Here is a 12,863-nt window from a genome sequence, read left to right as displayed (position 1 = left end):
CACGCACACACACACACACACACACGCACACACACACACACACACACACACACACACACACAGAAAAAGAAGAAGAAGAAGGACAGCTTCTCATTATTAAAAATGACCTCATAGTACTTTATTCACTGACAGCAGGACAGAAGGTGGTTTAACTGAAGATGTTTGGCACAGTATTTGGAGATTGTACACCAGATTGTATTGCCCTTCAGAAAATGACAAACAAAGCAAAAACAGTGCTGTTGTCACTGACTCGAGTGGAGAAATGTGTTAACTGCTAAAGTTTAATTTTTCGGTGTCCCATTAAGGACACTTTTACAGGCTGCACATTTAGCAAAACTCTTGTTTCTCATGTACTCAGAGCCATTTCATTATTGGTATTGCTGTAGACATGCTGCCCGATTCAATCCCCAGACAGCCTTGAACGGAAACGTGACACAGTAAACTGCCGTATTTACAAACTGCAGATAACCAGTAGGCTAATTTTGGTTCAGTGCGTCCTCGCGAGGTTCAGAAGGCATGTTATTAGCAGAGCCACAGTAGATTGTGCTTCAGTTAGGTCATAACAGGATGAGTGTGTCATACTGGAAAAACGGAAAACAGGACTATTATAGATATTAACTATGACTGCGAGATTTATGGAAACTTGTTTCAGCAGCTGAGAAAACTCTTTTTGCCACTGAAAACCAACATTTTGGGTTATTATCGCAAAACTGACTCAAAATTGAGAAAATAACTTGTAAATACTGATACATGGATTACCGTTCATTTTCCCCCCAGGGGCAGAAACAAGTCTCCACAGAGATAACACATGACCGCGGTGCGCGTTCATGTGGGTCATTTTAGTGCATCAGTGATGTGAGTGAGCGCGGTAGGAGTACGTATGCTGTGCCGCGGGGCTCATGATGTTTTCCGTGATGTACGCCACCAGCAGGCAGATGATGACCAACATCACGCAGATAGCTCCGCCCACCGTTGTCATGGCGATCACAATGTCTTGCATACCGGACGGCGGCAGCGTGAACTCCACGCAGTCCCGCTGCTCCGGCCTCCCGGCTGGTTCGGAGCGGCCCAGGTTGCGCAGACAGATGCGGTACGGGATGTTCTCGTGCAGCTCGGTGAGCAGAAAGTCCCTGCAGCCCGACCCAAGATGGACACCGGCGCACTCAAACTGAGTGTAGCTGCCATTCCACCAGCAGCTTACCTCGTAGCCCCCGCGTCTGTGGCGTCGACCCCTGAAAACAGAGTCTGATCGCGGAGTTTCCTCCTCTGTCGCATTCGTCCCAGGACTGCTGGCCTCTTTAGTCTTTGTGGATTCGGACTCGTGGGTCCACTGTAACAGTACGCTGCCGTTGGTGAGAATATTTGCCACCAGCCTCCCGAAAGACACCGCACTCCTGCACTCTCCCTTAGAGCACTTGTACCCAAACAGAGTTTGCCGAAAGCACAGCTGCCCCCCAATGCCTCCCTCGATCACTCTGTAGGCGCACACCGGTGATGGCACGTCCTCTGGGCTCCATCTCGGTGCCCTGCCAGGGCTGTCAGATATCACAGTATTATTATTATTGTTATTATTATCATTATTACTATTGCCTTGACTTGTGTTGAACGAGGAGCTCTTCACGTGGCCTGTTACCTCTTCATGGTTTGATGGTGGCCTGCTCTGATCGCTGGGAGTCACGTTAGTCTGTTTCAGCCAATTTTGGGTCACATTTTTGTCTCTCACCTCTGATGAGGGCGTCGATAATGATGATGATGATAATGATGAGCTGTTGAGCTGATGAGAGCCAGCTGTCTGGGGTAGCGTGCAGAGCAGCAGTGCCGATAAGGCGAGCAGGGATGGTCGCTGTGGGTTTGTCATCTCACCGAGTTCTCGTCGAGTTATTTCCTCTCACAGTGGATTAGATGGGCGATGGCTGAAATTTCTGCCATAAGATGCGATCCAATTCAGTGCACGCGAAGAAAATCCGCGTGAAACGGGATCCATGGGCGACAGAAATAACATTGAGTCATGCGCCCCGTGCAGTTGGTGAGAGATACGAGGGTGACCTTGCAGGATGAAGTTAATGCAGCAGAAACGGCGATAAAAGTGGCCTCAGTGCAGCTCGCCGCTCCCGGACAGTTGGAGTGGACCGGAGGAGCAGGCTCGTGCCATCAGATTGGATTTCTTCTTCCTGTCTGGCTTGACGTAAATGGCTTTGATGCCTGCTGTGTTAGAGTGCACGTGCAGGAGCGCGCCCCGCGGAGTGCTGGGCAGCGTGGGTGCATGCACAAAATATTTCTTGTCATCAGTGCTCGGTTTGTGAGTCATCAGCCCACACAGCGCTTCAGGTAGCTGTCAAGTCACCTGTGCGGACTCCCGAAAACAGCACTGATGGAGGGATTGAAGTCTGCCCACCTGCGCTGAGTGTATCCTTTATGATTTATGGTCGGGTCGCTGGAAATGTGCCCAGTTACAACGTTACACCATCGATGCTCTTTTCATGGCTTCAGCCTGGAAAATGGTCAGATTGTCTCAGATGAAGTCAAACTGAGTTCAAAGCCAGAGTGTTGTGACCCTGTGTAAAATTAAATAAAAACGGAAAGATTTGCAAACCTCACGAACCCTTATTTTTTCACAACAGAATAAAGAAAGCATATATTTGAAATGAAAGTATGTACACCTTTAAGAAAAAAATAAAAAAAATATCATCTTTTTTTATTTGATGTTAGTAACACATATCAAAAAAGCAGAACAAAGCCACGTTTATCACTGTTTACATCCACTCGTCTGTTAACAACAGCCTGGGAACATCTGGGAACTGAGGGGACCAGCTGTTCGAGTTTTGGGAGAGGAATGTTGCCCCATTCTTGTCTGATGCGGAAGTCTAGCTGCTCAGCAGTCCTGGCTCTTCTTTCTTTTATATATATATATATATATATATATATATATATATCTGGCTCATTATGAACCATATATATATATATATATATATGGTTCATAATGAGCCAGATCACATGTTTTCAGCTGGTGAAAGGTCTGGACTGCAGGCAGGCCCATCAGCACTCTTTTACTATGAAGCCATGCTGTTGTAATAGAGGGATGATACAGTTTAGCATTGTCTTGCTGAAATATTTCATGTCTTCCTTGAAAAAGATGCTGTCTGGATGGGATGTTGCTCCAAACCTGTATGTACCTTTCAGCACTGATGGTGCTTTTCCTGATGTGCATTAATGCCATTTCCTCTGGCACCAATCCACATCCAGACTATCACTGCAGGATTTTGAACTGACTCTTGATAACAAGCCCAAAGCTCTCACTCCTTTTTTTTTTTTTTTAGGCCGGATGATACAATGATATAGTTTTAACACAGATTTGTGGATTTCTCAACATGTTCCATGCTGTGATTCATGACAGAATCATCACAGTTTGTAATGCAGTGCTGCCTGAGGGCCTGAAAATCACGGGCATCCAATATTGATTTTCAGCTTTGTTCTTTGCACACAGAGATTTCTCCCGATTTTCTGAATCCGTCGATGATATTACGCTCTGCACATGACAAGATATTCAAAGTCTTCACAGTTTTACATTAAGGAACATTATTTCTAAATTCTTCCACAAACATTTGGCTTAAACCTCTGCCCATCTTTACTACAAAACTCTGCCTCTCAAAGACTCTTTTTATGCCGAATAACATTAATGACCTGTTGCTAAGTAACCTAATTAGTTGCAGTGTGGCTCCATAGTGCTTTACGTAGTTGTTAGGCAAGCAAAAGGTTGCTGACCAGGTTCCAGTCAGAGATATAATTCCCTTTTGGCTTGAGTCAGGAAGGACATCCAGTGTAAAACACTTTGTGATAAGGGAGCGGCTCAAGAGTAGTTAGATGCAGACTGATCCTCCAGATGTTTCTTTTTAGTAACACATTTTTTTCCAGTCTTTGTGTTACCCCGTCCCAATTAGGGCATCACATTCAAGTAATCTGACAATTGTCACACACTAGTAAAATGTCAAAGTTGACATATTTATATGTTTTCTGTGTTCTATTATAGATAAAGTGTAGGTTAATGAGATGTGCAAATCATTACATTCTGTTTCTATTTACGTTTTACACAGCGTGCCAACTTAAGCTAACATAAGAGTGCTTTTGATTGCATCCACGTTTGTATTTAAATAGCCTACAGCTAAAATTTGTTTGGTCCGCGGTGTACTCGGGTTATAAAGCCACAGTCCAGCAATCTTATCGTTCAGTATTTGTACTGTAATTACTTTGTAGTATATAATTTACTGTTGCTGGTCGCAGTTTTTGTCATATGAAAGAGCAGGAAGGCATACACTTTGCTCAGCATTAGCTGACATAAAGCTGGGATATTTAATATCTAAGAACTTTGCATGTCTATAAACTGACGAGTTTACACTGAGACTGATGACATGACACTCGTGACGCATGTAGTACTGATGATGTTCGAAACATGACAGGTTCTTCAAAGCAAAGTCACTGCTGCTGATTAAATCTGGTTCAAAATCACATTAATGCACTTTGCATGCGCTCATAACATGTTGTTATATCCGCTTGTGAGTTTGGACTCTGTTGACGCACGGCTATACTCTGATGCAGTCATTCTTCTGTGAGAGTCTCAATGTTTGCTGTTGTTGAGACTGGTTCTGGGAGTTTGATGAACAACCTTTTGGTTACTGAACATCTGACCTCCACATAATACAAGCCCCCCCCCCCCCCCCCCCCCCCCCCCCCCAAAAAAAAGAACTTTGTGCAGTCTACAGCAATATGCAGTGTAAATACAAAACAAAACAAATACACTAGTATTTTGGAGTTTCATGGATTCTCTTATGGAAACTCTCCTGATGATAAAAAACAGAAAACAAAGCGGAAAAAAATTCCACTGCTGATTCATAATGATGATGTTCGGTTCTCAGTGTACATTTAACTAAGCTGTGCTTAGCTAAGAGTAATTGAGTTTTCTCAAGAGATTAACCGGTAAATAATTAACACCAAGGGAGTGAGTGTGAATGGCTGACTAAAAGATTTTAAGTGCTGAATCACTTGAACGTTTTCTTTCTGGTGCATTTGGTCACCTGTTACTTTATTGCCCTTTAGCTAAGCTTATCATGAGACAATAAAAACAAACAAATAATACCCAGGTCAGATTGCTAATCCATTGCAGAGTTATGTGCTGTGGTTAGTATGAACAGTGACTTGCAGGTGTTTGTGTGTTGATGGGCAGCATGTTGAACTGCTCTGTGACGCACGGATAGCTGGAAAATGCGTACCTTCGTGCTCTCGCAGCTTCTAATGGTCAGATTAAATTGACCTTGAGACTGATCAGCAACATTTGCTTATGTGTGATGAATGTGTTTGTTTATCAGTGTGCACATGTATAAAGCACAATGAGAACTGTGAGGAGTAGAGCTCTTCAAGCTCACAAACCAGCCTTTTGTTATGAAGAGAAGGAGAAGTATGTCGCCATGCAGAGGATGATGCCATGTCAAAGGTTCTCACTGTAGAAGCGATTTTGTTTGGCGTCTTGGTGTTTTCTGGCATTTTGGGAAACATCCTGGTCATCTATGTGGTGAGAAAGCACACAGTATTTGGAGTGTGAAGTGGGCTGAATGTTTTGGTTTGAGTTGTTCTCAGTCTGTCTCGTTTTTGCTATCAGGTGTTTCAGTCAGTCACTAAGACTCCACCTCGGAGACTCCCTCCTTCGGACCTTATTCTGGTGCACCTGTCCCTAGCAAACCTGCTGAGCTCACTTTTCCGCACAGTGCCTATTTTTGTGTCAGACCTGGGCTTGGATCTGTATCTGTCCTCCGGATGGTGCAGAGTCTTCATGCTGCTGTGGGTGTGGTGGCGAGCCGTGGGATGTTGGGTGACCCTGACGCTGAGTGCTTTTCAGTGCACCACACTGAGACGCCAAAATGTGGCCTTTGGACCTCTTACTGTCCAGAGGGAGAGGCGGCGGCTCTGGATTGTCCTGGGGGTGGTGTGGGGGGCGAACCTGGCTTTCTCTGTCCCTGCACTGGTATACAGCACTCATGTTAAAGGCAATGCCACAGTCGAGCTGATGGTGATCAGTTCCACCACCAGGCCTCTGCTAGGATGCGTCTGGGAGTTTCCATCAGAAGAACAAGGCACGGTCTTCGCCTCTACTTCGCTGGCAGTGAACGAGGTGTTGCCGCTGGTGCTGATGGTTTGCACCAATGTTGCCACACTGCACGCTTTGGCCAAGCACATCCGAGCTGTTGCCTCAGGAGGAACCCACACCGAACTCGACAAACATCTGTCTAGTGAACGTAAGGCAGCTCAAGTAATCATGTCTCTGGTGTTGTTGTTTGTTGTCTGCTGGGTGCTACAGGTTGCTGCAGTAACGTACTACAACCACAACAGGGGGCACCATGCTGAAGGGCTGCTGACTGTTTCCCATTTTTCTTCTTCACTGTTTGTGGGATTCAGCCCCTTGGTGGTGGCCCTGGGACATGGAAAACTGAGGAGAAAAATTATGAGTATGATGCTAGGGTGAGCTACAATTCTTAAATGTCACAGTAAAGGTGCCAAAAAGCAGACTAAATCCCCAAAGGCTACAGGAAAGACGAGAAATAAACCAGTTTTTGTTGTTCAAAGAGAGATGAAGGTCATAAAAGTGCAAGAGAAGATTAAATAAAAATAAATTCGGAACAAGAGCACTCAGAGAAGAGCAAGGACTATACTAAAACTCTCATGTTTTATTATGTTTTTATTACAACACATTGAGGTGTGACCTTTGACTCACGACCTTAAAGCATTACATACTAAAATGGTGTCTTTATTTTATTGTCTTTACTCATATGTATGGAGGAGAGTCGAAGGAAATCTTTGGCTCCTATAAACCGTTAAATTTGTGATTTTCACATATATTTATGCGGTGTGGGATTTTGCAAAACTTTATGGCGTCTTTGTGATGTTAAATAAATAAAAAGAATGTTGTACAGCTCTCTTCAAGACTTTTCTATTTAAACTATTACTCAATATGGTTTTTTAATCATTTTTTAAGGTCAGCTTTTATCTCAGGTGCTAACAATGAAGGTTGAGGTCGACTGTCAACCTAGATACTCATATCCCTCAAGGTCTAGGATATTGTTTTGGGGCAATATTAATTTTCAATTTCACATTTGGTGTCACCTTGACATTGACCAAATTTTCATGAACTGAAGCACAACATATCACAACATAGAAACATCCTCAATCAAAAATACACCAAAACTGTTCTTTGGAAACCTCTTCTTGGCTACAAACATACCTTTCTGAAGGTTAGCCTTGTGTTTTCCCACTCATTTAAAATTAGGGAGACAAAAAACATCACCAGAAGCCATAATGGTAATTAATGATGTTATACTGAACCAAAAACAAAATGCTTCAGCCACTGCCGTGGTACTTTTTTTCTTTCCTTTGGACCCTTTTGTCTATAATGAATACAAAAAAATTAAAAATAACAATAGATTATGATTAGTGATGGTATATTAGGTGCATCTCCAGAGCTTTTGCAGAGTACCATCAGTGCACGAGTGTGGACCTGATACAAGAACGAAGCTGCCGGTGGCCGACCGCCAGAATGACAGGTGACAAGGCAATGAAGATGATGTTGGCAAAACGAGCAATGACCATCAGATAATCGGCTGAGGAGCCACGGTTGTAGTTGAAGTAGTTGACAGAGATAACGCTGGTCCCCCATGAGAGGATGAAGAGTATTATGAGGGTGAGAATCACCTGGGGAAAAAAAGCACACAAATAAAAAGAAAGCATTTTCAGAGTTCAAGACTTTGCTGAATTTGCTGTAGTGATTTACTCTTAAACACATCCAGTCACATAGCTCATATCTGAAATGACTGATTTACAGCTGAGCTCATCACTCTATGCAAATACAGCAAACTGAAACGAAGAGTGATGACTCAGAAGAGACTGCAAGTGGTTGCTGGAGCGATTGAAACAGGAGGCAGCAATAAAGGGCTGCAGTGGCACTCATATGTCACAGGGAGATATGAGAGAATTTGCACCTGAAACAGACCAGCACATTGGGAGGATGCGTTTGATGTGTGAAGGGTGACAGTATGAATGTGCAGCTGTCCCTTCTCAAGCTGATGTCATTTTCTTTGAGGCAATGCATTTACATTTTTTAAAAGCAACTTATTACATTTTACATTCATTTACACAGCTCACTGACTCCTTCATCTACCTCCAGTGCCCCCTTCTTCCTCACCTTGGATGCTCGTTTCTCGGCTGGCACCCGCTTTAATACCGGTGCGTCTTTCCGTGGATTCCGACCATGGGTGTAGAGAGTGTAAAGCGAGGTTAGGTTTGTAACGGCCATCAAGATTATAGGAATCATTTCATGTATCACCAAAGATGTGGTGGCGTAGGCCAGGCCAATGGTGGGGGGAAAGTTTGACACACAGCCCAGCAGAGGGCGTGTTGTGCTGCTCACCAGCATCAATGTCTGAGGAAAGAGCAGGGAGAGCAGAGGGTGGGTCATGTGCTCAGCCAGCAAGTCAGAGAGATTATTATTTTTCTAGATCATTGATAGATTTTGGCACTTAAAGCCGATAAGCCAAGAATCTGTGAATACATTCTTAATTTTTTAAAATAGAGTTGAGAGAAACAAAATAGAGAAAAAGTAAATCAAGCAAATGCTTATGGCAAAACCAATGGGACAAAACATATGCAGTACTACAATACACAGTAATACTAGAATTACTGTAGTAGTTAAAATAATACCAAATGGTCAAGTCTGAGTTTAATGATGATTATGGTTGCTGATAATGTTTTAGATTACCTCATTTTGGTTCTTGTTTAAAATGAGGTGGGGGAGTTAGTGTCTCTTTTAAAATATGTAATTATTATTATGGCCCTGATGAAATCAGAGGGGTTGGAAGAACAACACATACCTACACTATACTAGGTACACCTTATTAGAAGTCACTCAGAGACTTTGGTCCACATTGAGATGGTAACATCACACAGTTGCTGCAGATTTGTCAGCTGCACATGTGGCATTTAAAGATGCTCAGCTGATACTACAATGCCAAGGATGTGCCAAGAAATTATCCCTCACTCAGTTACACCATCATCAGCCTGACCCATGGATACAAAACAGGGTGGATCCATTTTAACATGTTATTTACACTAACTTCTGACCCTGTCATCTGAATTCTGCAGCAGAAGTCAAAATTCATCAGACCAGTCAACATTTTTCCAATCATATATTGTCCAATTTTGATGAGCCAGTGTTAACTGCACCCTCAGTTTCCAGTTGCTGCTGACAGTGTTGTCGGTGTTCTGCTGCTGTAGCTCATTGGCTTCAAGGTTTGACGTGTTGCCCAACATTCTCTTCTGCATATCTCAGGTTTAACAAGCGGTTATTTGAGTTGCTGATGAAGCCGTTGACCTCTGACATCAAAACGTCATTTTTACAGAGAGAACTGCCGCTCACTGGGTATTTTCCTCTGTTAATTCTAGACTTGGTTTTGAAGGAAAAGCCCAGCAGATAAGCAGTTTCTGAAAAACTCAGAAGAGCCCACACAACAATCATCCCCATGCTGATGCTTAGTTTAAACGTCAAAGATCATCTGGACCTCATGTCAAAGCCCAAATGATTGAAGTTGCCTATTAGATATTTGTTAATGACAAGTTAAACAGATGTACCTACTAAAATGGCAGATCTGTGTCTATGTAAAGATCTATATGCCTGTTAAAATGTGAAATGTATTTATTCATTCTTTTTTTGTAATTTAAATGATGAATACAGTGTCAAAGATTTGATAACCATATGAGTATCATCAGTACATACAAAACTATTGCATTAGTTTTGAATACAAGCTAAGTATTTTTTACTAATTGTGTAATGTAATGTTTCAGACAGTCATTGCTATATGTGTCACTTTATGTGATAGAATAACGACAGGGAAAACATTGATTGATAAAATAATTTGAAAAATTACTATTCATGATGACAAATAAAAAGAAATAGACTACTTGGAAGGTCCTTGGCAGTGCCCCTCTCACCTCTGTAGTGTTCTTGTTCCCATCAGAGGAAAATATATGAGCTGGAATCGAGTAAATAAGGTTACCAATCCAGATGAGGCCCAGGCACATCAGGAGGGTCTTGGGAACACCCCGGGGGCCATTTGCAGCACCAGGAGCCACACGCTTCAACGTCTGGAGGTGGAACGCACTGAGGAAAAGTGTTGACCACGCATTGACTGACCGCAGCCACACCGACATTCCCATTAGCAACTGACAAAACCCTTTGGCTGTATATATCTGTAACAACATAAGAGGGGCTTAAAGGTGTAAGCGCGAGGAGCTCACAAGTTAAATCTAGATTTAATTTGGTTAATTTGATCTTTCATGCATGTTTTCTGTGTAAAACACATCATTGGGTGAAACACAACCAACATAGAGTATTGAAAAAAAAAAAAAAGACTATGAAATGAGTGAAGAGTGAATTATGGACAATGACAATACCTGCAGTCTACACTCTGAGATGATAAGGAGCGTGTTCCTCAGTAGTAATACCAGCAAGTTAGACATTGCCATGTTAACGATGATGATGTCCGAGTTACGTCCCCAGTTACGCTCCAAGATTATGCTCTTACCAATGACCAGAATCACAGTGGTATTGCCCAGAATTCCCATTATCACCAGGATAATGTAAAAGGCAGTTTGTGCAGGGGAAACAAAGATATGCATTCCCATCCCTGCAAGATCTTTTCATTGGTCCGAGAGGCTGCTCATTGTTCCACAAATAAATAGACCAAGCTGTAAAGGAGTTTTAACAGCTCACGAAAAGTTCTGAAGAAATTTTCATCGTTGATTTGAATGAATATCAAGTGAAGATATATTAGTTATTATCCTCGAACAAGCTAGTAAGACGCTGGACTGTAGTTAACTGGCCTTTTGGTTGATTTTTTCCGTTTGAAGATGGAATCACCTGCGTTACTCCTCCATGGACTTACTGGAATAAAATGATCTTGCCTGTATCATTGGAGCTGTGCTCTTGTAACACAACCACTGTTCAGGCCACAGAACATTACAAAGCATCCACAATATTCGAGTCCTCGGAGAGCATGAGGCGTATATTAATGAAACACAGGAGATTAATCTACTTGCTTGCATAAACGCGCTTCCCTTGCAAGTTTGCTACCATCATCCTAAGGGAAGTGAAGGCTGTTTAGTGTGTGGTCATGAAACCTACTAACAGATATTCCTAAAGAAAATCAATACTTTGCACCTTTTTACAATAAGTAAATTAGTGGGAATTCTTCTCTCCTTATTCAGGACAAGTTGCAGCGTTCACCAGTAGAAATTTTACAGTTTCTTGGCGCTCTAGGCAAAAATGCACAGAGGGTTTCTCCATTTATGTTATAAGGTTACGTTAGAATGTATTTGGTTCAAATCCAGGCCAAAGACTTTCTGCATGGTCTCTCTCCACATGCACCAGCTTTCTATTAAGGTCCAAGACAAGGCAGACTTATTAGGTTAATTGGTGGTTCTAAATTGGGCCTACTTGTGAATATGAGTCGGCCTCTGTGTTAGTCATGTAATGAATTGGCGACCTGTCCAGGATGTACCCTGCCTCTCACCCTGTGACAGCTGAGATAGACTCCAGCCCCATAACACTGAATTGGATTAGCAATTAAGGAAAGATAGGAGTATTTTTATCACCAACCGAGCGAGGCTTCCTTCTTATTTGTGTCATTAATGCTAGCAGCACCCAGCAGGGGGTATAATCATCTTTTTAAATTAGATGACAGGTTGCACTGAGTCAGAGTAACAAAGACAAGAAAAAAGAAAAAGTTTCTGAAATGCGAGATGTGCAACGACAAAATGCATTCTACATTGCATCGAGGGATCAAATCAGTGCTCCAGTTAACATCTTTATCCCCTTTGTGAACGCATAAGTTACTTATTTATGAAGCAGAACATCACTTATACTCATCCTAAATGAGTGCATTATGACAAGAGAACAGGAAGTTTCCCAATTTACTTAGTTTTCAGTATCTCAGTATCTGTAGGGCTGCATCAGGAAGGTCATCTGGCATAAAGACTGAGCAGGTGAAAGTAGCCTCTTGATTACAGCTAATGACCACTAGATGGCGCCTTAAACAAACCAAATACAACACACAGGACAAAACAGCATAGTTTCTATTTATTTAATTCATTTTTTAAACAAATGTTTATTTACTCTGTACAGCATTAGTTAGTAGACAAAACTGTAAGTAAATTTAGTAGCGTTACATACAAAGTCAGCACATTTAAAAAAAGAAATTCACAGTACATATGTCTGATCAGCACCTTTGGAGGCTAAAAATACAACTATCATCTTCATAATTTACAAGTATCAAATTTAATCCCATCAGCTTTAAAAACATTTATATATATACACACACATCAGTTATGATAACGTGGAGACACATTCAACTGTGAGATTAGTGTGTCCATCAGAGAAAGGAAAATATAAAATATTGACTGCATATCATCTGTTCAGGTAGGTAACACTTTCTGACTCATTCATGATCAGAACATGTTGAACTGGTTTGATATAATAAACCATGTAACTAAAGAAAGATGATGAAAAATGCTCTGACACATCTCCTAATGTGTTTTTTTTAAAATGAAATCCTAAAATGAACGGGTGATTTTGCCAAACAAAGCTACAGCCCTGTTAAAGTAATGAAACTAAACAGTTTCTGATCATCTGCCAGAGAAAGTTTTCACGGATTACAAAATTTCAGCTGAGATCACAAACCTCTACCTTTTATTCAAAATTTCTCAAACTTTATTAGAATGATTTAATATTTGTTTAAAAAAAATCCAAGTGCATTTGTAAATGTAGCCAT

General features: G+C 41.8%; 3 protein-coding genes across 3 annotated transcripts; 1 reads left to right on the top strand and 2 right to left on the bottom strand.

The window, feature by feature from the left end:
* Positions 1–93: 93 nt before the first annotated feature.
* On the bottom strand, positions 94–1,723 carry fndc10 (fibronectin type III domain containing 10). Its single transcript, XM_006783391.2, has 2 exons — positions 1,634–1,723; positions 94–1,535 (listed from the first exon to the last, which is right to left on the bottom strand). The coding sequence occupies exons 1-2, from the start codon at positions 1,639–1,641 to the stop codon at positions 848–850; spliced, it is 696 nt and encodes a 231-aa protein (XP_006783454.1). The 5' UTR covers positions 1,642–1,723; the 3' UTR covers positions 94–847.
* Positions 1,724–5,476: 3,753 nt separating this feature from the next.
* ora4 (olfactory receptor class A related 4) lies at positions 5,477–6,511 on the top strand. The gene is made up of 2 exons (XM_006783392.3): positions 5,477–5,563; positions 5,651–6,511. Exons 1-2 carry the CDS (start codon positions 5,477–5,479, stop codon positions 6,509–6,511), a joined length of 948 nt encoding a protein of 315 aa, XP_006783455.1.
* Positions 6,512–7,521: 1,010 nt separating this feature from the next.
* Positions 7,522–10,758, bottom strand: ora3.1 (olfactory receptor class A related 3, tandem duplicate 1). The gene is made up of 4 exons (XM_035904194.2): positions 10,489–10,758; positions 10,027–10,284; positions 8,225–8,461; positions 7,522–7,734 (listed from the first exon to the last, which is right to left on the bottom strand). Exons 1-4 carry the CDS (start codon positions 10,717–10,719, stop codon positions 7,522–7,524), a joined length of 939 nt encoding a protein of 312 aa, XP_035760087.2. The 5' UTR covers positions 10,720–10,758.
* Between the last annotated feature and the right edge of the window lie 2,105 nt (positions 10,759–12,863).

Source organism: Neolamprologus brichardi, chromosome 5 (assembly GCF_056152115.1).
Source record: "Neolamprologus brichardi isolate AB-2024 chromosome 5, ASM5615211v1, whole genome shotgun sequence".
Lineage (NCBI taxonomy): Eukaryota > Metazoa > Chordata > Actinopteri > Cichliformes > Cichlidae > Neolamprologus > Neolamprologus brichardi.
The sequence above is the reverse complement of the archived record's forward strand: the minus strand, read 5'-3'. Positions and strand labels throughout refer to the sequence as shown.

Coding starts and splice junctions, on each gene's coding strand:
- ora3.1 (XM_035904194.2), bottom strand. CDS start 10,719: ATGGGAATGCATATCTTTGTTTCCCCTGCACAAACTGCCTTTTACATT. Junction 8,462..10,026: donor GGAACAAGAACACTACAGAG/GTGAGAGGGGCA, acceptor CTCTTTCCTCAG/ACATTGATGCTGGTGAGCAG. Junction 7,735..8,224: donor CCGAGAAACGAGCATCCAAG/GTGAGGAAGAAG, acceptor TTTTTTCCCCAG/GTGATTCTCACCCTCATAAT.
- ora4 (XM_006783392.3), top strand. CDS start 5,477: ATGTCAAAGGTTCTCACTGTAGAAGCGATTTTGTTTGGCGTCTTGGTG. Junction 5,564..5,650: donor ACATCCTGGTCATCTATGTG/GTGAGAAAGCAC, acceptor TTTTGCTATCAG/GTGTTTCAGTCAGTCACTAA.